Source organism: Phascolarctos cinereus, unplaced genomic scaffold (genome assembly GCF_003287225.1).
Source record: "Phascolarctos cinereus isolate Bilbo 61053 unplaced genomic scaffold, phaCin_HiC Scaffold_4;HRSCAF=312, whole genome shotgun sequence".
Taxonomy (NCBI): domain Eukaryota; kingdom Metazoa; phylum Chordata; class Mammalia; order Diprotodontia; family Phascolarctidae; genus Phascolarctos; species Phascolarctos cinereus.
Genome location: NW_027555847.1, coordinates 690862160 through 690888163, shown reverse-complemented (window position 1 = coordinate 690888163; position 26004 = coordinate 690862160). Strand labels below are relative to the sequence as shown.

At 41.2% G+C, this 26004-nt stretch overlaps 1 protein-coding gene across 1 annotated transcript in view; it reads right to left on the bottom strand.

The window, feature by feature from the left end:
- Positions 1-19681, bottom strand: part of SLC15A4 (solute carrier family 15 member 4) — a 35536-nt gene extending 15855 nt beyond the window's left edge. The window contains exons 1-2 of the mRNA XM_021004345.2: positions 18984-19681; positions 3383-3678 (exon numbers count right to left, since the gene is read on the bottom strand). Coding sequence (XP_020860004.1) covers positions 3383-3678; positions 18984-19601 — 914 coding nt within the window. The 5' untranslated portion in view covers positions 19602-19681. The remainder of the gene's footprint in view (positions 1-3382; positions 3679-18983) is intronic.
- Positions 19682-26004: the final 6323 nt, after the last annotated feature.

The window sequence follows — 26004 nt, the reverse complement described above, 5'->3', positions numbered from 1 at the left end:
GTAAGCATCATACTGTATATGGGTAATTAAAATTATATTGTAACATATGTATATCATACTCACTAGAAATATCACATACCCTAGAAATAATCTTATAGTTGTTCTTTGTATGTGTGTGTGTATATGTATGTACATGTGTGTATATATATATATGTATATATATATGTATACGTATATGTGTGTGTGTATATATATATATGTGTATATATATATATATGTATACGTATATGTGTGTGTGTATATATGTATATGGAACCTGGTGACAACCAAGAGAATGAAGTGCAAGCCAAGTTTTCTGATTTCACATCTGTTCTTACTTTCAAATACACACACACACACACACACACACACATACATATGAACACTAAAGATTGAAATTATCTTCATGAAAAGGGAAATGAGAAAGGGGGTAGGACTTACAGAGAAAACTACCTTACAATGAGATCCCACTGGTAATGAAACCCTTTGGATTTGGCTCACGATGCATCCTCCTACTGCTGTCTAGTTTGCACTACCCAGTGAGTTATTTATCTATTTATTTGCCTGCTTACTTATTTATATTTGTCCAGGGCTGTGGTTTCATTGTGGTCTCACTCCCTGTGAGCAAACTACCTCTGCCAATCTGCAGACAGGCAAGTGTTCCACAACTTCTATTCTTAGAGTCACAAAGCAGGTAAGTGACACACAAAGGTTAACACTCACAGGTTAACACTTGAATCCAGGTCTTCCTAACTGAGGCCAACTCTATTCACTAAGCTATTCTCTCTTTCACTCACTCACTCTCACACACACATACACACACAAATATTTCACTACATGCCTTAGCCAGAACTTTACTTTTGGCTATGAATGCAATATAAAATAAATAGTAAATCTTCAGTTATAGCACTGTCTCTACACATCAAGAACCGATAGAATAGTTTCAGGTTTAAACTGCCCCTCCCTTCTGCCCATGTAAATGTGTTTAACTATAAAATAAATCTCAGCAATGGAGAGAAGTCAATAGACACGTGGAATGGGGTTGCCGCCGCGTGCCATTCAGGCACAAATATTTTCATAACAATTCCTTTCCTTCACCTGTGGTAAGGAAGGACCATACTAAACTAAGATACTCATTCCCTATCACATATACTATGTAAATGGCTAATTTTGAAACTGACATTGTGTGTACAAGTGTGCAATTCTTAGGTGAAAGACTACAATTACTAGGCTGTACTCTGCTATTAGATGCTTACATCAAAAACAACAAGGAAAGGTCATATGGTGCTTTCTGTAAGGTAACACAATTGGAGGGTCCAGACCACTATACAGCTTCCCTCAGAAACTTCTGTCAACCTTATCACCATGGCAAAGCAGGAGCAGAAATCATGCCATGTAACCCATTGTGTCTTTAAATGTTTCCCTTCTCATCACCCTCCCCCTAGCACTAAATGTTATTTTATCAATGGATGACATTCAGCCTTACAGTAAGTAAACTCTTTAGCTACTAGACATGCATTAGTTTTTCTGGCTATGAGTCACCATTTACTGGAAGTTATTTATTGAATCGACTCTCATCCCTTCTCCTGGCTTAAACAAGATAAAGCCAATTGCAGCTGGTTGTTACCTTTACTCATATCTTTCCAAATAATCTTACAACTACACATGCTGCCACTGAAGCACAATAGGTAGAGAGGGAGGGAAAAGGGTGAGAAGGAGTTAAGAAGGAAGGGAAAGAGGGAGAGCACGAGGGAGGAAGGGAGGAAGGAAGGCAGGGAGGAAGGGAGGAAGGAAGAAATTTGTTAAGTGCCTACTATGTGTCAGATACCATGTTAAATGCTTTGCAAATGTTATCTTATTTTATCTTCATAGCAACCCTGGGAGATAGGTACAATTATTATCCCCATCTTACAGTTGAGCAAACAGAAGTTAAGTGACTTGCCCAAGGTCACAGAGCTAGTTTCTGTGAGGTCATATCTGAATTCAAACCCCAGGTGTAGCACCAAGCTAAAGCTACTTACTATTTAAATAGTAAATGAAACCCAGTTCAAATTTAAATATAACATGCTGAGTGGCTACACTAAAAATACAGAAAACAGGCTAGAAATATGATTCCACAATGATTCAAAACACATCTTATATTATTCATATAAATTCTAGGAAACCGAGACCATAAATACCTCTTTTGAATGTCTAAGTCTACTAGGCCCCTCACTGTCTCCAGAGCCATCCAGAAAACTTTATACTAGTAACTCTGTCAGAAAGGGAGATTGGCCTTGGTGATTCCTAAAGTCCCTTTCAGTACTAAATACCATGAGTATCCCACTCCTTGTGCTAATAAAGAGTTGCTGTGTTGTTCCTGGGTCTATCTTCTTTCTGGTCCTCCTTGCCTCTGAAGTCCAATTAGAGGATGGGCACACAATGCTCTCCTTTCTGTTTTCCTCCATCTTCCAAGAACAAAATCACTAATTTTCTTCCTTTTTCCAGCTGAGCACTATGTAGGAATGCCTACTTAAGTCAAAAGAGATGTGTAGTCAGTCCAAACTGTTTCTAATTAAAGTTATACACATCCTATACATTAATTCTGATGGACTGTTCTGTTATTTTAATTGCCTTTCTGCTTTTCTCTTTGAATGGCGACTTAGGTTCTTGGCTTTACAAGATGTGCATTTCAAACTGCATGATTCTACTTGAATTTACAAAGATCTTCTATTCTAAATTGAGCTGTGTACTTATACCTTCAATTACTAACAAGGGACTGATCTGGCTACTTATAAATGGAACCCATTCCACTTTCCAAAGTGCTCATGTATGCACAGAAAATGATGTACTACACGTGTCTGCTTTCAGCCAGGCTACTCAATGACTATTCTTTATAGAACCAGTGTAAGTGAGTAAAGGAATGTCTGGCCAACAAACTAAATCCTATACCTAAAAATCTTGACCTAAACAGACAGGAAATTCCCACTCAAATTTCAAACCAGTATTAATTCTGGTATTCTACCTGTTCATTCCAGTTACATCAACAGTTTGCGACCAGGGGATTATCACAGCCATTTACTGAAATCTCAACAGGCATAAATGTTTCTATGTCCCAAACTGGAGCTAGGATAAGACAGTCAGAAAAGGGTGGAACTTAGAACTCAGAAAGAAGGAAAGGATCTACTAAGGTAAGGTGATGTAACCAGTGCCCTGAAGAAGTAAATGTATTTCAGTGTGTTTCACTTCCTCCCAAATTTATTGTTAAAAGTACCTGAACCCAAAAATCAAGGGAAGAGGAGAAAAGTCCTACAGCAATGGTTTGTAGCTTCAATATCAGCCCCATGGTAGCCCTTGCACTTCACACCAACACTGAACTTCAAACTGTTGCCCACAAAGCCTCCACTGATTTGTCACTACATACCTGCTGCTCCTACGTCCCCTGAATCGTTTCCGTGAACAGCAGGAATATGCCAAAATCCTGAACATGTCAGTGAAAGCACTGCCATCAGGAGGCTTGGTGATAAAAAAACTCTGACCACAGAGGAATACTATGAATGCAACTCCAATGCAAACTGCTGGGATGATGTATCCAATAACAAAGCTCATGTTCTGCTGAATATATGCAATGCCTCCCAATGAAATGATTGCTCCCAAATTAATGCTCCAATAAAACCAATTAAAAAATCTTCTAGTAGCTTCTGGACCTCGATCTTTAACCTAAAACAAGGACAGAAAAAAGAATATTAGCAATATGCAATAGTACTGTCAGGCCTTCTAATATATTAGAAAGCTCCTATAATGACCTTTTAATTTCAAAGACTTTGAATTATATGTAAGAAACACAAGATAACCACATAGTTATTTCCCTTTATATGCTCTGGAATAGACCTGGATTCGAATCTCATCTCAAAAGTTTCCTGCCTTGTGTGATCATGGGCAAGTCACTTCCCTTCCCTGTGCCCCCATTTTCTCATCCTCATGAAAGGAAGAGGCCGGACAAGATGGCCTCAAGATCCCTTTCTCTTCAAGATCCGTTCATCCTGACAGTCCAGAAATTCCCTCTACTTTTAATTTAGGTAGACCTTACAGAGCTCACTACTATACCAAAACCCCTTCTGTGTCCTCAGCATATAAACTGAGGCTCCGACTGATATAACCCTTGACGAAATCACTTTACACTTCTATAGACCTTAATTTCCTCTTCTATGAATGGTAGTATTGTGGTGGTGGTAATATATAGATAGACAGATAGATAGATAGATAGATAGATATAGATCTAGATACATGATATATAGATATACACACACACATACATATATATATTTATTTATTTTTATGTTTATTTGTATTTATATTTATATATCTATTTATGTGGTGGTGGTAACAATAGTATAGTGGTGGTAACAATAATAAGAACAAAAGCACCTTCAAAGCCCAACCCAACATCCTTGCCAGAAGAGGGGAGTAATGGCAAAGAAGAGAGATTGTTAATAGTCACGGGGAGACACAGCATGGATGTGGGGAACTGAGTGATCCCTAAGGCCATTATAGTAGTTATAAAGGCCTGAGAGAAACTCAGAAATGCTGGCCAACTGAGGTCCAGTGGTACTCAATTGAGTTAGTGCCCAGGTCAGTGTGATACTCCTAAGAATCAAATAAATAGTCAAAGTAGCACAGCCTTGCAATCTGGCCCTACTTGGAATCTTCATGACAGTCACCTCAAAATCAAGAAGAGAAGAATAAATGCTGGATCCCAAGAAGGCCAGATACACAGAAAACAAATTAAAAATACCAATACCCCATCTGCTGGAATTACTTAGGCACCAGCAATACTGACCACTAAAGCAGGTAAACTACAAATGTACCTAAAATATACTAACATTAGGAACACCTGAATTATGTACCAGGCTTATCTGACAACACAATTGGAAACATAACTTTACCAGCAACAGCCACAGGTGGCATACAACTTTTTGCCAACTATATCATTTGCTCCAAGGTATACAGCATCATGCAGTAAATCAGTGTAGAGCAATCCTTGGAAATAATTTAATCTTTAAACTCATATTAAATGAAATAAAAGTGGACACTGAAGAATTATATCTGAAGAAAAAGCTGAAGAACTTGAAATCATTATAAGCTTTTGCTTAAGGTTAACTCTAAAAGTTCTACCCAGTATTGATACAGATGACAAAATCAACGCTGATGTCTCCAATGATTCTGAAGACGACAAGGACAAATCTAGGTTGGAATTTCAAAAAGCCACTTTGGAGTTTCATAGCATGAAAAGCCAGATGACAGTTGAGAGAGGGCCAAAGTTGATTAGAAGAAAAAGCACCTTGTCAGCCTCCAGGGTCTCTTCAGGATCAGGAACAGATCTCATAGAAAAGCAGTCATCTAAACTGGACAGTGGAGGGTAGGGAGAAATAAGGAAAAGTAAAAACAGTTTGAGGGGCAGCTAGGTGGCACATTGGATAGAGTATGGATCTTGGAGTCAGGAGGACCTGAGTTCAAATCCAGCCCTTAACACTTGACACTAGCTATGTGAACCTGGGCAAGTCACTTAACCACAACTGCTTTGCCCCTTCCCCCCCAAAAAAGGAAAAACTGTATGACTTGATAGGATGAAAAGGTCACAACTTTGGCTGAAGAATCAGCAAAAGCATTCTTACAAGTGGCCCATAATCATGGGAAACTCCAAAGGGAGAAGATTCAGTATAGACAGTGACATATTTACCTGAGGCTAGAATAGACTAGGGTGAGCACAACCAACTCTGGCTTTTTAATGACTTTTCCCGCAAGGAGGGGCCTGACATTGTCATTCTTGCAGGAACCATCAATGGACAGAAGAATAAGGTCTAGATTCATCAAAGCAGAATTTGTTTTTTTGTTCTTATGTCATTCACAACTAAGAAGGTTGACCACAAACATTCAAACTTTCCCCAACTAGGACAAACTAGGAATTAAGGAATTTGAACACTTGCATCCAAAGAAAGTTCATATTTATAAAATACAAGCTCTACAAGAGCAAGGATAATTTAATTTTTGTCCTCGTATCCCCAGGTCTTAGCACAATGCCAGTTACACTGCATGCATTTTAATAAATGCTTTCTCACTGACAGTACCTTGTTCCCATTATAATTTGAAAATTCTTATTTTATTTATTTTTGGTGACGCAATTGGGGTTCAGTGACTTGTCCAGGGTCACACAGCTAGTAAGTGTTAAGTGTCTGAGGCTGGATTTGACCTCAGGTCCTCCTGACTCCCAGACCAGAGCTCTATTCACTGTGCCACCTAGCTGCCCCCAAATTCCTATTTTAATAGGTCGTGTTCTATTTCTTTTTTTTGTGTGTGGAATCATAAATGTCATCTTTTTAAAGAAAATTTTCAGCACAACAAATCTTAGGAATTAGAGACTTATTTTTCATTTCTGTATTATGTTCTTTCCTCTTTACAATATCTGTGTCTATGCGTAGAAATACACACATGCACATATATTGATTTATTTATTTTATTTCCTCTTGGTTAGGTGAACCAAGAGAAAAAAAGTAAAAGACTGGTCAAATCTGAGGACGTTTCCTTACTGAATGTTCCCACTTCCTTTTTAAATGGACTCCCGTTTTATTAGGGGTTGTCATCCCTTCCAGGTTTCTCCATGTATGAAGAAGACAAAAATGAACACCCTCATCAGCGTTTATTCTTCCATACAGCCAAGAAGATGGATCATCACTTGTTGAGCGTGTCATAAAGAATGTTCCTTTCACGGCTGGGTCAGACGGGAGGTCACTGAGATCCCTCCCAACTCTCAAACTCTGATATTTTGTGACAGAAAACACAATATTTTCCTAACTTTTCTGAGATCATACATGGTCCAAGTTTTCTCTCTTCATTAGAAGGGAGAAGAGAAGACCTTTGTCTCTTCTGGACTTTCTTTGAGCATTTTAATTTTGGCCTTGTCTCAAAGAATATCTAGGTCAAAAGATATTTCTTTGGGAAAGTGTTTAACTGGACTATCCCTAGTATATTAAAACCATTTATCCAAAAAAAGTACAAGTCTTATTTCTAAAGTAGATGCATACATAAAAGAGTAATGTTCCTGTTTCCAGGGCAGAGACATCACTAGCCGAAGATTCTCCATTGCCCATTCCCAAAGACAGAATTTATCTTTCAGTTAGACTCTCCATTCCTAGGGGGCCTAAGGATCTGTTCTTTATCCATAAAATGGCCACTATGTCTGTTTCCTCCTGATCACACAGGGTTCACTCATAGAGAAAAAGGACAAGTTAAACTAAGACAATGAAACATCTTAACTTTCCTCAGATAATTGGCTCAATGTCATTATCACTAATCTCAATAACACCCTCTAGCAACTAATGCTATTCTGCTAATGTTCCCATCTAGACAACTTAAACTCACAACCAATCTATATCCCAAAGGCCTTCAAAGGCTCTCCATTCCTCACTCTCACACAGATGTGATCATATACCCTTTAAACACTGAGCAAGTCCAAGAACTTTAAACAATCCACAAACAGACAATGTAAGGAGTCTTTCTCCTTCTCTGCCAGTCAAGATCCCTGGAGAGATGGCATTTAGATTTCTGGGATTCCTGAAGAAGACAGGAGTGGCTAGATTCCTAGTCACTAACCAGGCACAATATTTCTAAGCCAGGTATCTGTTCAATACTAAGAGCAAAGGGAAAGAGAAGGGGTTCTTGTTATGGGGTTCTGACAACTTCTCCGGCTTTCTGAATTTGACCAGTCATCACATTTTGGGGTTCACAGGGAGTCTGAGGTAGCCAAAATTGGCTTAGTCCCAGTCCTGGCTGATAGCTTCTAAATTTATAGGAAAAAATACTGAATGATAAATATGTAACTTACAGTGCACAGCACAGAGGACAGCTACAGACAAGGACACATACACATATATCAAGTACCCTACAATGTGTCTGACAGATTTGGCTGAAATGACTGAATGCCATGAGCCTAAACAAGGAACCAGCTTGATGGATAGCTCTCCTCCAAAAACTGTTCTTAGAGTTTTCAAAAGATCTCTCTCATCTTCTGCTGATACCAGGGGTTTGAAAAAGAGTGGTCCGAGTAAAGGCTGTCTTTCTACCAGATGCTGACATCCAAGTCATGGCACCAATAACTATAGAAGAAAACAATTTTCACTCTGCACTGAGGTTGAAGTCTGACAGAGACACTTTATGGAAGTTACAAGCACCTACAAGAACAGGCAATTTCAGAGTGAAACATACCTTCTGAGTTTCCCCTTTAGTTATGTGAGCTCTAATCAAAGCACTTTGTATTCAGTATTGAGAGTATAAAATGAGGAAATAAATCAATGGCAGTTGATTGGATTATAAATATGCTTAATCAGTATGCCACAAAAGGAAAGGGTTTGTAGTTTTTAGATATAGTTTTGTTCCTCTCTCTTGCTTTTATCTAGTTATATATTTCTTCCCCCTCTTTTTTCCTTAGATAGTCCCCTTTCCTCTCCTTCCCTTCAGCTAGTCCTAGTCATTAATTTTTTTATTTCATTTTTTGTGTCCCCTTTTAAAAAAAATTTCTTTCACTCTCTTCATTTTGTATCTTCTCTTTCTGTTTACTCTGACCTGCACCCTCTGATTCATGACCCCCATCATCACCTAGTCTTTCTCTTTTCTCTGTATTCTTCATGCAATCAAAGCTTCCAAGGCCCCCATTCTAGGCTCAGCCCTCTAGGTGCTCTCTGCCTCTGCACAGAGATTCTCTTTTTCCACTGTGCCTCACTCTCAGAATTATGTCTATCATAGCAGGTGTCAGAGAGGCTGCTGCCCCACTGTAAAGCGCCTCCCTGTCCCTCCCCACACACCCCACACCCACTAATCTATATCCTCTTTTGTTGACTTCTGGGTTTTTTTACATTTACCTGGAAATCTCCTCCCTGCATCCACACTCTCCCACATGTCCAGGCATCAGTTTGCCCCCCAGAGTTCCAACTCCCACCCTCCCAGGACAAGTAAACTTTTCAGGCACCAAATTCCTCAGGCCATATCCAGTGTAAAGTCCTTATCTCTGTTCACCCATAGTAGCATTCCTTCTACCTCCAACATAAGGCCTTTTTCCTTTCCTCCCCTTTTCAATCTTTCCCCCTCCTCTTCATTTACTCCCCATGTCTTTCTCAGACCACACGTGTCACCTTCCCCTCATTATTAGCTCTTGATTTGACCCTAGTGCCTCTCTTATTCCTCTCTAGCCCTCTGTTCCCTACCACCACTCCCTTCATGTTCCCTCCCATGACGTAATATAGTCCCATAAAAACACTCATCTGTAGGCAAGCTGTTGCCAGGTTCTGTCCATAATGTCCCCGCCTGCTTCTTCACTGTTACCTCTACCAGATTTCCATTTTCACCTCTGTCTCCTTTGTATACATTTAGAAAGAAGTCTCTTACTAGTTTTTATCACTCTGTTGCCACCACCATCTTTATTCATTCTTCTTGCATTTCTCTTGTTTGGGGTATTCAAGAAGCAAATAATGGGGGCAGCTAGGTGGCACAGTGGATAGAGCACCAGCCCTGGATTCAGGAGGACCTGAGTTCAAATATGACCTCAGACACATAACACTTACTAGCTGTGTGACCCTGGGCAAGTCACTTAACCCCACTGTCTAACCAAAAAAAAAAAAAAGCAAGAAGCAAATTATCTTTTCAGTTACGGTTTTCTCTCTAAAATGTTTCGAATTCTGCATTAGTGAATGTCTCCCTTTTGTCCTGTATGTTAAGCTCTGATTTACAGGCTAGGTCACTCTGGGCTGTATGGGAGCTTCAGTTCTCTTCAGAAAACACTATTCCACTTCCTCATTTTTCTAGTGGGAGCTGAATAGTCTTGAGTTATTTCAATGTCCCTTCCTTTGTATTTGGAGGTCTTCCTCCTGTTGGCTTACAGAACTTAGTGTTTCTGGACTGAACTGTTAAATTTAACCAGCACTACATATGTCTTAGAGTTTAAAGATCTGGGTTTGGTCTTTTTGTTGTTTTGTTTTCTGAAGTTGATCTGTGAATTGGTTCCATTGGAATTTCTGGAATTTCATTTCCTATTTTCAGAAGTAAAGGGCAGTTGTCTTATATTATTTCCTTCATCGTGGTGTTAAAGTTTTTCATCCTATTGTGTTGTTCGGGTAGACGTATGATCCTCAGATTGTCTCTGTGCATCCTGTCTTCAAGTTCAGTAGATTCTGCTTGCATAGTGGGCATATTTTCTTATAATGTTCTTGGTTTTTGCTTCTCTTCTTTTGGCAGGTGACCTGGCAGTGTCTTAGATATATAATTCTGGAACATCTTAGAATACTTACAGAAAAACTGAAGAATACTACTAAAGAATATATACTGTGAAGGGCTTTTATCAACAATACGGACTTGCCAGGTCAAGAATATTTTTTTCCTTTATTGGAGGTAATCAGTGTTAAGTGACTTGCCCAGGGTCACACAGCCTAGTAAATGTCTGATGCAGTACTTGAACTCAGGTCCTCGTGACTCTAGGCCCAGTGCCTTATCCACTGTACCATCCAGCTACCCTGAATAATGTTTTTCTTATAGACTTAACCTAGAGGCTTTAATCTCAGGAGTTTTATGCTTCTACATGGTTATGCATGTAAAAAAGACTTACTGACATCTTCAAGTCAGAGTTCAAGGGGGAAAACCTACTTAAGCACAATTAAAACTTCTGAAATACCAATCTTAAGAGCACCTTTGAAGAGTAAAATGGGTGACAGTGGATTTAGATAGTATTAAAACAAAAATTCATACCGTATTAAGAAAACGTAAGGCCACCACTCCAAAGCAACTACATAAATATTAACACTATTCATCAAATAAAAGAAGACTGATGTTCTCAGACTGCATAGTAAAACCAAATTCAAAATTTAAATAAATAATTTCTGAACAGATATCACTTGACAGAGCAATAGTTAAGCCTGATCAGAGACCAATGAACCTTTCAAATTTAACAGAGTAGTTTAGAATCTATCAAACAGCTAAAATCCAAGAACAGCACCAAAAGGTTATTTATTCTACACAAACTAAACCAAACATATGTCTACAAGGAACAAATGGCTGAGCCAAGTAGATTTGTTTACAGAAATTTGAAGGGTTTGTGATAGCAATACAAGATTAAGTCATTGTTACCAGGAACTACAGAAAGTTCAGACTTAAAAGGCCTGAGCTTATGGACCAATGAAGACTCTGCAAATAAATGGCAACACACCGCTGCAGGCTGCAAAAATTTAGCAACTAGTGAATATTTACCCACAATCACCTAGACAGAACACTGATCTGCAAAAACTCCAAAATTCTTTTTAAATGTTTATTGATGTCTTTTTGTTTTTACATTGCCTTCATTCCCCAATATATCCCTCCACCCTCTCCCACCCAGAACTATCTCTTATAACAAACAAAAAAGGGGGGGCAGCTAGATGGCTCAGTGAATAGAGCGCTGGCCCTGAAGTCAGGAGGACCTGAGTTCAAATCTGGCCTCAGACGAAACACTTGACACTTGCTAGCTGTGTGACCCTGGGCAAGTCACTTAACCCCAATTGCCTAAAAAATAAAAGATAACTATTAATTAAAAAAAAAGGCACTAATCAAATCTGATTGTATACGCAGTATTCCATATCCACAATTCCCCACCTCTACAAGAGAGGGAGGTATATTCTTATGTGTTCATCAGTACTGACTTTTTCACTGCTTTTAGGATCATAGATCTAGGGCTGGAAGAGACCTCAAAGGACATCTAGCCCAACCCTTCAATTTTATAGAGTCCAATTCCAATAGAGTTTATTTGTTCAGGAAACCGAAGACCAGTGCCTTGCCCAAGCTCACACTGGATTATCCCTGACATACCAGCTCTATTTATCTAAAAACTTTCGAGTTTCATGGCTAAAGTGGATATATACATAAAATGCTGCTTTTTCTTTTTCCAAGGAAGAGACATCTCTGGTTCTGCTTACTTCATTTTGCATCAATTCATTTAAATCTTCCTATGTTTCTTTGTATTTTTCATACCTGTCTTTTTTATGGCATAGTAATCCTGCATCTTCACATTATGAAGAACAATGGTTTTCTTTGTTTGTTTTGTTTTGCGCTAGGCAATGGGGTTAAGTGACTTGCCCAGGGTCACACAGTTAGTGTTAGGTGTCTGAGGACACATTTGAACTCAGATCCTCCTGAATCCAGGGCCAGTACTCTACCCACCACACCACCTAGCTACCCCTGAGAACGATGCTTTAGTAGATTAATAAACATTCATAACCTCAAAACTATATGGAATTGAAAAACTAGCTGAAGAAATCAATATCACATGTGAAAATGTCTAGATAGATATCATTATGCCTCTATGACCCATATTATATGTTATGAACAAAATCCTCAGTGTCCCCAAGCATAGACTCTATGCTCTAAGACTATAAGTTGCAAAACAACTGCTGATCTGCAGTTGAAGAAGGTGTTTCCTCATGGGGAATCCCCCCCACACCAAAGAAATCACAGGTCCAGACCCAACCCCCCACAAAAACTCCTCTACTAATTATAGCAGCTCACACTGCCATAACACTTTGTAGTTGACAAAGTAATTTCTTCACCACAGTTCCATGTGGTAGGTAATAACATTTATATAGTACTTCAGAATTCATAAAATGCTCTCCTCAACAATCCTATTAGATAGGCAGCATACATGTTACACCAATTTTACAGCTGAGGAAACTTCTAAGACCCAGGGAAAGAACATATTGGCTAGTTAAAGGGTAAAATCAGGTCTCAAAACCCAGCTCCTATCTCCAATGGCTCTTCCTTTTCTTCAGGTTTTTTGGAACAAATGCCTAAAACAGACATCATCATATTCCTCATCTAAAAACTTGTCACTTCTAACTTCTTTATTTCTCTTAATAGCACATATTCTCCAAATCATTCAGAGCAGAAACTCTGAAATCACTTGATTCTTAATTCTGTCTCCATAATCAGCTACTAAGTCTAACTGATGTTATCTCTTCAATTTTTCTTGAATCTGTTCATTTCTTTGTAGTACCTTCCCATTCCCTAGATCATGTACATCTTCATTTAAGATCACAGGATTTAGAGCTGCAAAGAAATCTGACTAGAAATCATCTAGTCAAATTTTCTCATTTTACATATAAAGAAGTTGAACCTCTGAGAAAATGTGACTTGCCAAAAAAAAGCACAAAAATGGCCAGATCTTCTTTAAGGCCAAATCTCCCTATTTATATAATACCTATTCCCAAATATATTCCTCACCCTCCACCACACCCATTACAAGGAATTACTTGTAACAAAGATTTTAAAGGATAGAGAAAAAAAGCAGTTTCAAAAAAACAACCAACTCATCAACCTGTCTGACAGCAAAGGCAAAAACTTTACTCCCACAGTCGCCCATCTTTTCCAGTCTTAATAAAACTTTTTTTTAGCGTTGCCACAAGAGAAAAGGTATAACTAAATGACCAAACAAGGAGCAAAATTAACGAAGGGATCACCTACTTAATAAGCATCATACTCAAGACTAGCTTATATCTCACAGAGAAAGGGGTAGCAGTCACACAGGAATAAACCCAGGGGTAATTTTTTAGATTTTAAGCTCCTGGAGGGCAGATACTTTCTTTTTATTAACTGTATTCCCAGCACTTAGCACAGTGCCTAGTATGTGGCGGCACTTAATAAATGTTTACTGGATTGGACTAGTTAATTTATGAAGAGAAGCAACTGCCACCCTATCTTCTACACTATTATCCTTGGTTATTTCCTCTATTCCCTGTTTCAAAGATCACAAGGACTATCAAATTTTTATCTCCAGTCTTAATCTCTCACCTACACTGAGATATTTGATCTCTAATTACTACCACAACTGCCAACCTGACGGGATCTCCAAAATCAACATGCCCCAAATGAACTCATCATCTTTCCCCTCTTCCTAACTTCCTTATTTCTGCTGATAGTACCAATAATCTCCCAATCACTCAGGCTGAAAACCTGTTGTCTTTAACTCTCTCTACCTAATTATCTCAACTACCTCTCCCAGAATCATTAATGCTACAGTTTGGATTCTTCCTGTCACTTATCATATACTAACTCATACTAAATTTATTTTGTGCATGTCTTTATCACCCCACCCCCGCGCCCCACTACAAGATTTTAAATTCTGAGAGGACAGCTCTGCCTTTTTTCATATTTGTTTACTCAGCATTTAGTGAAGATCCCTTTATGTAGTAGATGATTAAAATTATTTTGTTGAATTGAACTTATTTAAAATAGGAGTCACTCTCCTAGTGGGCCCAGGGACAGCTCTGAGTGCCTTTAATGCTCATGACCATAAAGCTGTACCGCTTCTTTGCACTTAGCAGATTGAGCTGGCCTTGCAATCAGATCTAGATTCAAATTCAGCCAGAATTCCCTAGTTGCTGTGGCACTGACTACAGGCAACTCACCTATTCTCTCAGAACCGTTTCTTCAACTGTTAATGTGTGTGTGTGTGTGACTTTAAAGTTTTCAAAGCACTTTACAAATATTATCTTATTATATCCTCACAACAACCTTGGGAGGTAGGTGCTATTATGATCCCCATTTTACAGACGAGCTGAAATGACTTGTTCAGCTGAGGTCACATAGCTAGTACTATCTGAGGCTAGACTGAACTTAGGGATTCCTGACTCTGGACTCAGTGCTCTATCCTCTGTGCCACCTAGCTGTATCTAATGTATACCTACTTAATAACATGTTGTCTCCCCCACCGGAATGTAAACTCCTTGAGGGCAGGGGTGTTGTCTGTCTTTGTATCCATGACACTCAGCATGGTGCACAACACACACCAAGTATTTTTAAAATGCTTATGTTTTCACTAATTGATAACCTTCATCAGACAGACACTCCCTACTTATTCCCAAGCCTTCTCTGGCTCCCTGTCACTTTCTAAATGAAATGGAAACTCCTGTCCAGACAGACAAAGAGCTATACCAGCTGACTCCAGCCTTGCTAGCCTTCCCATTAGACTGTGAGCTCCTGTACAGCAGGGCCTGCTTTGGCCATTCTTTGTGTCTGCAGTCCAGCCAGCCCGAACTCCTTCCCCCATCTCTTGACACACTGCATGCTTTCTCACCTCTCTGCCTCTGACTCTGGTATCTCCCAAGTCAAAGTTAGTTGTTTTTGCCTCACCGTTACCATCTTCTCATGGTGAAATCTCTTACCTTCCTCCAAACTCAACTCTGGTACAACTTTCTCCAAGAAGCCTTCCTTGATTCCCACAACAATACATGACCTCTAACTCCACAAATTTCTCAGAGTACTTTATCTGTACCTTCCCTTTACATTATGCTTTGTATGAGTTATTGTATTTATAAAGTACCTACTGTGTGCCAGGCACTGTACTAAGTACTAGGGCTACAAGGAAAGGCAAAAAACAATCCCTGCTCTCAAGGAGCTCACAGTCTAATGGAGGAGACAACATGAAAACAACTATACACAAACAAGATTTACATAGGATAAATTGAAGATAATTAACAGAAAGAATATATTAGCATTAAGGGGGAATCAGAAAAGGCTGCTTGTAGATGGGATTTTGTCTGGGACTTGAAGTCCTAGGGAAGTTAGGAGTTACAGACGAGGAGGCAGATTACTCCAGGCACAGGGAACAGCCAGTGAAAATGTCCAGAACAGGGAGACAGAGTATCTTCTGCAAGGAACAGCAAGGAGGCCAGTGTCACTGGATTATACAGTACTTGGTGGAGAGTGAGGAGGGCTGGTTAAGAAGGGCTCTGAACGACAGAGAATTTGATATTTGATCTTGGAGGTGAGGGGAAGCCACTGACATTTAATGAATGAGTGGGAGAGAGAAGGGAGACAGGTGACATGCTCAAACCTGAGCTCTGGGAATCCACAGAGTATTAAAGTAGTATGAGGTAATGAGAGCCTGAACCAGGATGGTTTCAGTGTCAGAGGAATAAAGAGAACACACACACAAGAGATGTCAGGAAAGCAAAATCAAAAGGATTTGGCAACAGATTGGATTTTTCCACCTCTAACCTACCCCACCATAGACTGTAAGCCCTTTTGAGGGAAAAGGTTGTAAGTAAAGTGCTGTGTAAATCCTGAAGATAAATACATATGTGTGTATGTTTGTAGGTAACCTTTAATCATTATTACTCATCTCTGAAACAACCAATACTCATTCCAGAAATCAGTGCGTAGTAGATGCTCAATAAATGTTTGCTAAATGGATGAAAGTAAAACTCTCTGATCTAGCCTGGTGAAGAAAACATTCAGAAAATGTTTCAAATTGCACATATCTGTGCAATCTTTACATGAGTGTAAATGTTTCTAGAGTCTTTGACTTAGTTCCGGTATAAAAGAATGCAAACAATCACAAAGACTCGCCCATTCTAGCAACAGGTCATGAAAGTCCATTTTTAAAAATTGTTTCCCTTCAACCAAAACCATATTGGAGAAAATAGAGGCCACACCCCAGAAATGAGATGTCTGACATGAAAAAATATACACAAAGGCATATAGCCAAGTAAGGGTTATATATGGATGTCACACAAGTCAAATTTGGGGGGGGGGGAGTGCAAGCTATAATACTTACATTTGTACTCTATTTAAACCAGCAATTAATTTACTACCACAAAAACTTAATTACAAAACATCAATGCAGAAAGAAACTATTTTTTTTAATAGTAGGGAGGTTGGCACATACTACTAGCATGTTGCAACTAGCGCTTTGAAAAAATTTTAGATCAAAGAAAAGATTTAGATCAAAGGCATTTTTTCTTGCAACAAGCTGCATCACTGTTTCTATTGAAAAACTTCTACATGTGTATCAGTCTACTGCAAAATTCTAACAATTCACCAATATGAAAAGACCAAACATTTGTATTAACAACCTACTTAAAACGGAACACAGTGGGTAAGAGTTACTAAATTGCAAAACTGTCAATAGGTTTGATGTCAGGAAAACTTTTCTTAACACTTACAACTATCTAGAAGTGGAACATAGGCTGCTTCCCTGATGATCTTCAAGCTAAAGCAGTATGACTGTTGTGGGGTGGGAGGGAGACCATATTGTGTACATATTGTGGCAGAGATCCTTTTTTTAAAGCATGGAATGTACTGGATGCCCACTGAGGTTTCTTCCAATGCTGAAATTCAATGCTGAAATTTACCAACTTAACAAGATTTAAACCCAGATCCTGATACCAAATCCTGAGATGATTCTGCTATACCAGAATGCCAATAGTTACTACTACCCATGCCGATACGAGACTAAGTACTTTGTAGACCTTAAAGGGAAGGGTTACATAAATGTGAGTTACTGCTATTACTCCTCTCTGAGCCTTAGTTTCCTCATCTGTAAAAGGGGGACCAATAATGCTTTGTAAACCATAATATACTATACTAACGTAAGCTAGGATTATTACAGTAGTAGTATTATAGGGACAGCCAGACAAAACTGCAGAATACCCAGACTTACCACAAAGAACTCACTTGACTTGGTTATGATGGGAGAAGTCAGGGTTGGGAAATCACTCCAGGACCTAGGATCAAATCCTAGCTCAACAAAATGACTATCTCTAGAAAACTCCAGCAAATCACTTCACCTCTCAAGCATGTTTCCTCATCTACAAAACGATGTTAAGACTAAAAACAGACTGTCCTAGCAATTACCCCACTGGCCTCAGAGTCAATGAAGATCCTCCCAGGAAGGAGGAGGACTGTTTCTGCCTTTCTGGTCTCCAGCACTTAGCACAGTGCCTGGCAGTTGTAAGTGCTTAATACATGTTTACCAATGGACTAACAGTCCCTCACCAAGCAAGCCACAATAACAGTTAGAATTTTAATATTTGCAAAGTTCTTTACACACATCATATCACTTGATCCTTATAATAACCCTGTGAGTTAGCCTGCTATTACCCCATTTTCAGGTGAGGAAACTGAGGTTCAGAGGTTCAGTGACTTACCAAGAGTCAAAACAGCTAGTTTTTGACACAAAATTTGAATTCAGGGCTTCCTGATTCCAATTCTGACACTCTAGTCACTATGTCACTTACTACCACTGACCCTCTCTAAGCCTTAGTTTCATGATCTGTATAATGGGGATAATAATAATAGCACTTATCTCTGATGGTTGCTATGAAAATCAAGTAAGAGATAGTGTATGTAACGCACTGTTCAAACTCTAAGGAGCTCTAGGTCCGCTGCTAGTTTACTTGGAACTACAGGTCCACTCCAGGACTCCACCGGCCTGTTTCCTCCTCTAGAAATGGAAAAGGTTGGACTAAATGACCAATGAAACCCTTTACACCAGCTCTAAATACCTGCTATAACTAGATGGGTTCTGAGGTCCCTTCCAGTTCTAAACTGTTGGTCTTATGAACTTCTTTCATTTGCTCATCTAGACAATCGCTGAAACCCTTTCCAGCTCCAGATCTACACTGCCATAACTGGGTCCCTAGATGGCCGCTAAAGTCCCTTCCAGCTCCAAATTTACGATGCTATTCGCTAGATTAGCTGTGATCTCTTCCAGCTCTAAATCTATAACTCAGGTGAGCTCTCAAGTTCCCTCGGAGCTCCCAGTCTAGGATGCCAAGGACCCCTCTATGAACCTGTTTGCTGCTCTAGAAATGGAAAGCACGGATTGGCTAGATGACTTTAACGATGCTATGACCAGTGACCACTGAGGTCCTTTCCAGCTCCCAGTCTACGATCCTAATAAGTTCTAGGGAGCCTGTATGCTCATCTAGATGACCACACAAGAGGTGCACTGAAGACCCTTCCAGCTCCGAATCTATGATGTCCTGTGAGTTCCTTCCAGCTCCCCATGGACGTCTGAGCCCGGGTGCTCCTCTAGAAATGATGATTTCTGCGGACCTTTCGGGTTCTACATAACGCTGCTACGACCTGCGGACCACCGAGGTCCCTTCGGACCCCGTGCCCACATGCAGACCCCCGGCCCCGGCCGGAGGTAGCGGGGCAGTGTCGGGTCCTACCTGGTCCGCCCCAAAGGGGGTGATGTTGGCCTTCACGGTGCCCACGCCGAGCCCGACAATGACCAGCCCGGCGTAGACGGCCCGGGCGCAGTAGCGGCCGCCCCCCGCTCCGCCGCCGGGGTCGCTGCCATTGGGGAAGGGTCCCGAGCTGTTGTCCAGCGGGCTGAACGGGAGGTCGCCGCAGAGGCCGGCGCGGGTGGCGGGCGCGGCGACGAGCGGGAAGCTGAGCATGCCGAGCAAGTAGAGGGCGAGGCTGAGCAGGATGGCGCGGCACTTGCCCAGCAGGGCATCGGCCAGCCAGCCGCCGAAGGGCGACACCAGGTACGTGATGCCCATGAAGAGCAGCAGCGCCTGGCTGGCCTGAGCGCCCTCCCAGCCGTACGGGCTGCCGTTCAGGAAGAGTACCAGGTTGGAGGTGACGCCGTAGAAGGCGGCGCGCTCCAGGAGCTCGGCCACGAGCACGGCCCCGCAGGCCGCGCGCCGCCCCGCGAACGCCGCCGGGCCCGCGCCCGCGCTCCCGGGCCGCCACAGCCGGCCGCTCCCGCTCCCGCTCCCGCCCAGCAGCGGGCTGCGCTCGCCCGCCCCATCCTCGCCGTCGCTGCCGCCGCGGCCTTCCATGCGCGGCGGCCGGCCCGCACCGCCAACCGCCGCCCCCGCTCGCTGCTGCGACTCCCGCTCGTCTCCGCCGCTGGCCGCCGCCTCCGCCGGCCCGCCCGCCGCCCTCTCCTCAGCCGACTCCTCCGGCCCCGGGCCCGCCCTCCGAGCGTTCCGATTGGGCCAGCCCGCCTTCGATCAAGGCCAAAGGCGACAGTTCCGGTTCCTCCCCCGGCCCCGCCTCCCCGCCTCCCTCCCTCCCTCCTGCCCCGGAGGCACGTGGGGATGAACACAAACCCAGAGGCTCTGGGATTAGCTGTGGGAGTTGGGCCCTGGAGAGGAATCGAGCCACCCACCCCAGCAGGGGAGTGCGGAGAGAGCAAGCTGTCATTGGTTTTGCCTCGACTCTGGGCTCTGTGCCAGGGCGGAAAGACCAGAAAGAAAACAGCCCCTTCCCTCAAGGAGTTTCCATTCTGTTTGGAGAAACAGAATAAATCTAGGGCAGCTAAGTGATGCAGTGGATAAAGAGCTAGGCCTGAAGGAGGAAGACTCTTCTTCCCGAGTTCAAATGTGGCCTCAGGCGCTAGCTGTGTGACCCTGGGCAAGTCACTTCACCCTGTTTGCCTCAGTTTCCTTATCAGTAAAATGAGCTTGAGAAGGAAATGGCAAACCACTCCGGTGCCTTTGCCAAGAAAACCTGGAAATCGGCCAGGACTGAAAAGACTCAACAATAATGAATCAAGGAAACTATCTGGTCCGCCCGATTGCAAATCGAGCACTCTCTCCATAATGACAACAATAGAAATAAAATCTACCATTTGTAGATCACTTTCAAGTTTGCAGAGTGCTTTACAAACATTATCCCATTTGATCCATGGGAAAACCCTGATGTAGAGGATGTTATTTTATAGATAGGAACCAAATTTAAAAAAAAAAATTGAAGGAGGAACTGTCTGAGGCTGGTAGAAAGATCCCAGTCAAACTCCAGCCTCACTTAACCTGTTTATCTCAGTTTCCTCGTCTGTAAGATGGGAATAATCAAACCACCCACCTCCCAGGGTCATTGTGAGGACCAAATGAGGTAATTGTAAAGCAGGTAACAGTGTCTTGCCATAGTAAATGCTATATAACTGTTAGTAGTTATTTTATTAGAATTAAGGTCAGATTGACAGTGCCACTTTGGAATGTGGCAAGGCTGGGAATGGAACCCAGGTCCCAATAACTCCAAAATTCCAAAATTGGCCAATGCTTGAAAAAAGTGGAAAGGGACAGGTGAAGGAAGGAGAACAGAATTACAAATACAAGGATCTGGGAACAAAGAATGTCAGAGCTGAAAGGGATCTTAAAGAACATTAGACCTGGAGAGGGTCTTAGAACAAAGAATTTCAAGGTAATTCATGTAAACAAGTATTCATTATGCACCTACTAAAGGCAAGGCACTATGCTAAGTGCAGGGGATAAGAAAGAAAAAAACAATCCCTGCTGTGAAGGAGCTCAACTCTAACGGGGAAGAAGACCTTCCAGCAGCCATTAGGAACAAACCAGAAACTGGAAAAAAGCTGGGAAGGACATTAGAACAGAGAATGTCAAACCTGAGAGGGACCCTAAATTAGAGTAGAGTGTTGGACCTGGGAGGGTCCTGAGAACAGAGAAAATTGGAGCTAAAAAAAAAAGTCATCATTATTGATACCTAATGTACAATGGACTGCATTGGGAGAGGTTTCCAAAGGATGGCTAGATGACCATGTATTTTCGTGGTTGTTGAGAAGATTCCTGTTCAAGAAAGTGTTGTGCTACAGTATTTCATAAGTACTCACAAAGGACAGAGAGGAACAGGCTAAGCATTTAGTGGACGTAGTTAGACAATCTATCCTTTCTCTTCCAACACAAATCCTGTGTCTTCCCTCTATGACAGTTGTTTGGGGCATGTATATGTGTGAGTGTGAGTGTGTGTGTGTGTGTGTGTTTTGGAGACAGAGGGGTTGGTTCAGCTCTCTGACGTCATGAGTTAAGGAATTCTGGTGGGGAAACTCCCTCCACTGATTCAAATCAGCAGTGTTTCTACAACTTCTAGTCTGAGGGAGTCACGAGAAGGCACTGAGAGGTTTCCTGAGGTTTACTGCCCATGTTTACGTGGCCAGTTTGTGTCAGAGGCAAGACAGGAACCCACTTATCCCAGACTCCAAGGGAAGTGCTCTACCTCTTACACCACTTTCTCAATGTTTCAATATAATAAATAGTAACAATAGCTCCCATTTACAGTTTACACAGCATTTCATTTACTTAAGAGATCTTTAAAGCAGCCAGATGTGTAAGATGGGCACCAGTTGTATGAAAATCCCCATTCTGTAGATGGGTAGACTGAGGACCGTAAAGGCAAATTGATTTACACAAAGTAGCAAGCCACATCTAGCAAACAGCAGAGGCTAACCTTCGAACCCACTGATACTTGGCTTCCATTTTAGCAGCTTTCCATTAGACCAGGGATGTCCAAGTTTCTTCAGCAATGGGCGGCATAATTAGAAATCCATATGTGTGTGAGCAGCATGAATTTATGTCACTAATTTATCCCATTCAATTTTAATTGCAATTACCAGTTGATCCAAACATGATAGAATCACGTCTGGTGGCATTTATACCATGTAGCTCTCTGGGCAGGTAGTTTAACCCTACTGGCCTACTATTTCATTGGATCCATGCTTTCATTGATGGAGTGTGAATATTGCAATCCCTGGAATGCAGGGCCTCCTCACCTCCACCTCACAGAATTTCTAACTTCCTCCTATGCATAGCTCATAGCTTCCTCCCATGCAGCATAGCTACTACATGAGGCTTTTTCCTGATTTACCAAGCATTAACTATCTCCTCCTCTTGAAATTACTTTGTATGTACTACCCAGGACCCTGTATCCAAGAACCTCAGGAAGAGCAGTGCACCCTCCCCAGCCCACCCCCAGGAGCAAATACTGAAATCTTTTCTCTTGTGCAGCCCCTGGAGACACAGAAAAGACAGTTTTTGCTACCCAAGTCCTTGGCACTGTCAGATGGTTCAACATCAGGAACTGATAGGATTTTATCAATGGACATATTACCTTATGGCTGCACCTTAAGGATCTCTGGACTTTTCCATCCCCATAGCTAAATCCTCCTATCTGTTTTGTCTCCTGTTAGAATGTGAGTCTCTTGAGAGAAGGAACTATCACTCTATCTCCAGTAAGTAAGCACATAGTACATGCTTAATAAATGATTTTTCATTTATTCACTTACATGTCACTGCTTACCAAGGGGCACTGCTGGCAGGGCAGACAAGCTACCCTAGCTGGAGCAGCAAAGCATCTTATGGGAGAGATGGGAGCCAGGTAGATCAAACCACCACCACCACCTCGACTTGCTATCACCTCCCCTCAAACCAGGTGGAGACAGCCCAGGTCCCCACTGGGGCCTAGCAATAGGATCCCAGAAATAGCTTCACTGCCAGACCACAAGCCCCTATCTCTCCTTTGTGGAAAACTGATTGGGCAGCAACCTCTACAGATGCTGCAGCTGCGGCTGGAAAAGGAAAGAAGACCCAGAAAGTTCTCACCACTGAAATTCTTTGGCACTGTCAGATGGCTAGTGTCAGAAATGAAAATGATTTATTTAGCAGCAATGATGCTAAAGATGACGTATCACCATCTGTCTTGCTGCTGTGCCCTAAGGACCACTGGGCCTTTCCGTCTGACTTGCAACTGAATCCTCCTCTATGTTTCTCATTGAGACAGAGGACTGCCTCACTGTTTTTGTCTCTAGCACTTAGCAGAGTGTTCTGCACAGAATAAGCTCTTAATAAATGCTTCTTAATCTATTCATTCATGTTCTATTCCCTCACCCCTCCTCAAGTAAAAGGTAAACTCCTTTGGGGGGGGTGGACAATTTCTTTTTTATCTTTGTATTCTTACCACCTGGTACACTATCTTCATCAATGTTTGTTGAATTGAGCTGATTCAAAACAAAAACAGATAATTCCATCAACTTACTAATATGAGCCCTATTGTTAATATTATCAGTCCTCATTTGTTGAATGGATATTTGCTCCACCAGGGAAGAGGAAATATGCTGGGGGAAATTTTGGTGATGCAAAAAAAAAAATTAAATTTTGTGTAAAATGTTTTTAATTTAAAAAATATATAAAAATATAAATCTTTTTTTTAATTTAATTTTTTGAAACAAAAGCATGCGGCTATGAAAGAACTACACTCCTTTTGCCCCATACCGCATGCCTTCCCCAGCTTCTCTCCCTTGGACTTCCAGATCTTAGTATGGTATGGGATGGGAGGAGATATCCCTTAACACTACCTCTCCAGAAGCAAAAAACAAAACAATAACAACAAAAATGGACCTTGGACCTTGGACCTCGGACCTCCAGTACTTTCATCTGCCTTTCTGTATCAGTAGCACTCTCACTGTCCCTCCCCTTCCCCAACTGGAAATTGGGTCACCCATAGACAGCTACCTTGTGTTCAAGATAGTCTGTGGGTATGAAACTACTAAAAACCAGAGATTAACCATCTCAGTAGCTGATTAAAATGAAGTTGGAAAATGTTTAACGAAAGAAAAATACAATAAAACGTAGGTGATATTAATTTGTAGTTTTCTACAGAATCCATTTCTATTGGAGTTTGACACCACTGACTAAAACTATACCTTAGGAATCCCCACCAGTATGCCTCCCTTTAATAGTCCGCCAGTAGACATAATTAGTGTAAAGTGAAGACATTTAATGAGATGGATGCTAGAGCCAACTTGAACCATCTCAAAGAACCGATTGTTAAATTTCCAGTGTAAACATTTATACCTCAGAAATCAGCAAACATTAGAAAGCTAGGCTTGGTTTATTGTCTTGTTGATCATCTAGACTTAAGAAAATTATAGAGAAAGCATTAATAATTCAGATCCTACTTAAAAGTGTGGTGATGTTTTTAGAAAGCCATTTGTTAAACATTTACCAGCACACTCCTGGTAACAGGATCATTAGTATCATTGAACTAAATATTAGGTACATAAGAACATTAGCTACAAAACATTTCTTCCTGTAAACCCACAAACCTGGGTTCACTCTCCCACAGTATCAGTGGGAAGAGTAGCAACATATGTAGAAGACGCTGCTAGAGAGACAAGCAAGTACAGGATAAACACATGTAGCCAAGGTAACTCATTCTTCTGGCACTGTAGGGCTCCGTTATCCTTTCTCTTCTTATGGTGTCTTCATGCTACTGGTTTATTCCTGCAACTTACAAACATGGGCATGTCTCCCCCAATCCTCATAAAGACCTCATTTGATTTCCCCATCTCTGACAGCTATCCTTCACTTCTCCTCCCTTTTGTGGCTAAACTGCTTGAGAAAGCTATCTACAATAAATGTTTCCAGTTCTCAAGCACTTCTAAACTCTCTGCAGTTTGGCTTCTGACCTCCACATTCATTGAAACTGCTCTCTTCAAAGCTACCAGTGATCTTACAATTAATTAATTTAATTAACTTTTAGTCCTGATCCTCCTTAACCTTCCTGCAGAATTTGACACTATCACTTCCTCTTTGCCAAGAAAACCCCAAATGGGGTCAGACATGACTGAAAATGACTGAACAACACCAATTACCTTATACTCCTGTATACTGTCTTCTCCAGGTTTTCATGACACTACTCTCTCCTCGTTCTCTTATCTGTTAAACAGATCCTTTTTAGTCTCATTTTCTGATCCTTCATCCATATCATACCTTGGTATTCTGCTTTCCTGTATTTACTTATTTAGCTTGATGATCTCATCAGATTCCTTGAGTGCAATATTTTTTCTATGCAGAGAATTCTCAAGTTGACAGAGAGAGAGAGAAAGAGAGAGAGAGAGAGAGAGAGAGCTAGTCTATCTACTGAACCATAGTCACAAATATCCAAATGCTCTTGGATACCTCAAACTGAATGTCTCATAGGCATCCCATAGGTCTAAAACATAATTCATTGTCTTCCTCCCAAACCCTTCCCCCTTCCAAACTTCCCTATGTCTGTAGTACCACTAACTTCCCAGTCACTCAGACCTGATGTCATCTTAAACTCCTCACTCTCATTTACCCCATATATGCAATCTATTGATAAATCTTACCATTCTAACTTTACAACAAAAACCAAAACCCTATTTCATGCCTTCATCACCTACTATTCCAATTGCCTTCTAACTCTTCTACCTGCCTCATCTTTACTCACTCTAATCTATCCTCCACTCAGCTTCCAAGTTGATTTTCCTAAAGATTAGGTCAAACCATGTCACTCCTTAATAAAATCCAATGACGCCCTGATGCCTTTAATATGAAATGTAGATTTCTCTCTTTATTGTTTAAAGCCCTTCACAACTCAACCATTTCCCATCTTTCCACTCTTCTCACCTTTAACTCCTTTGTG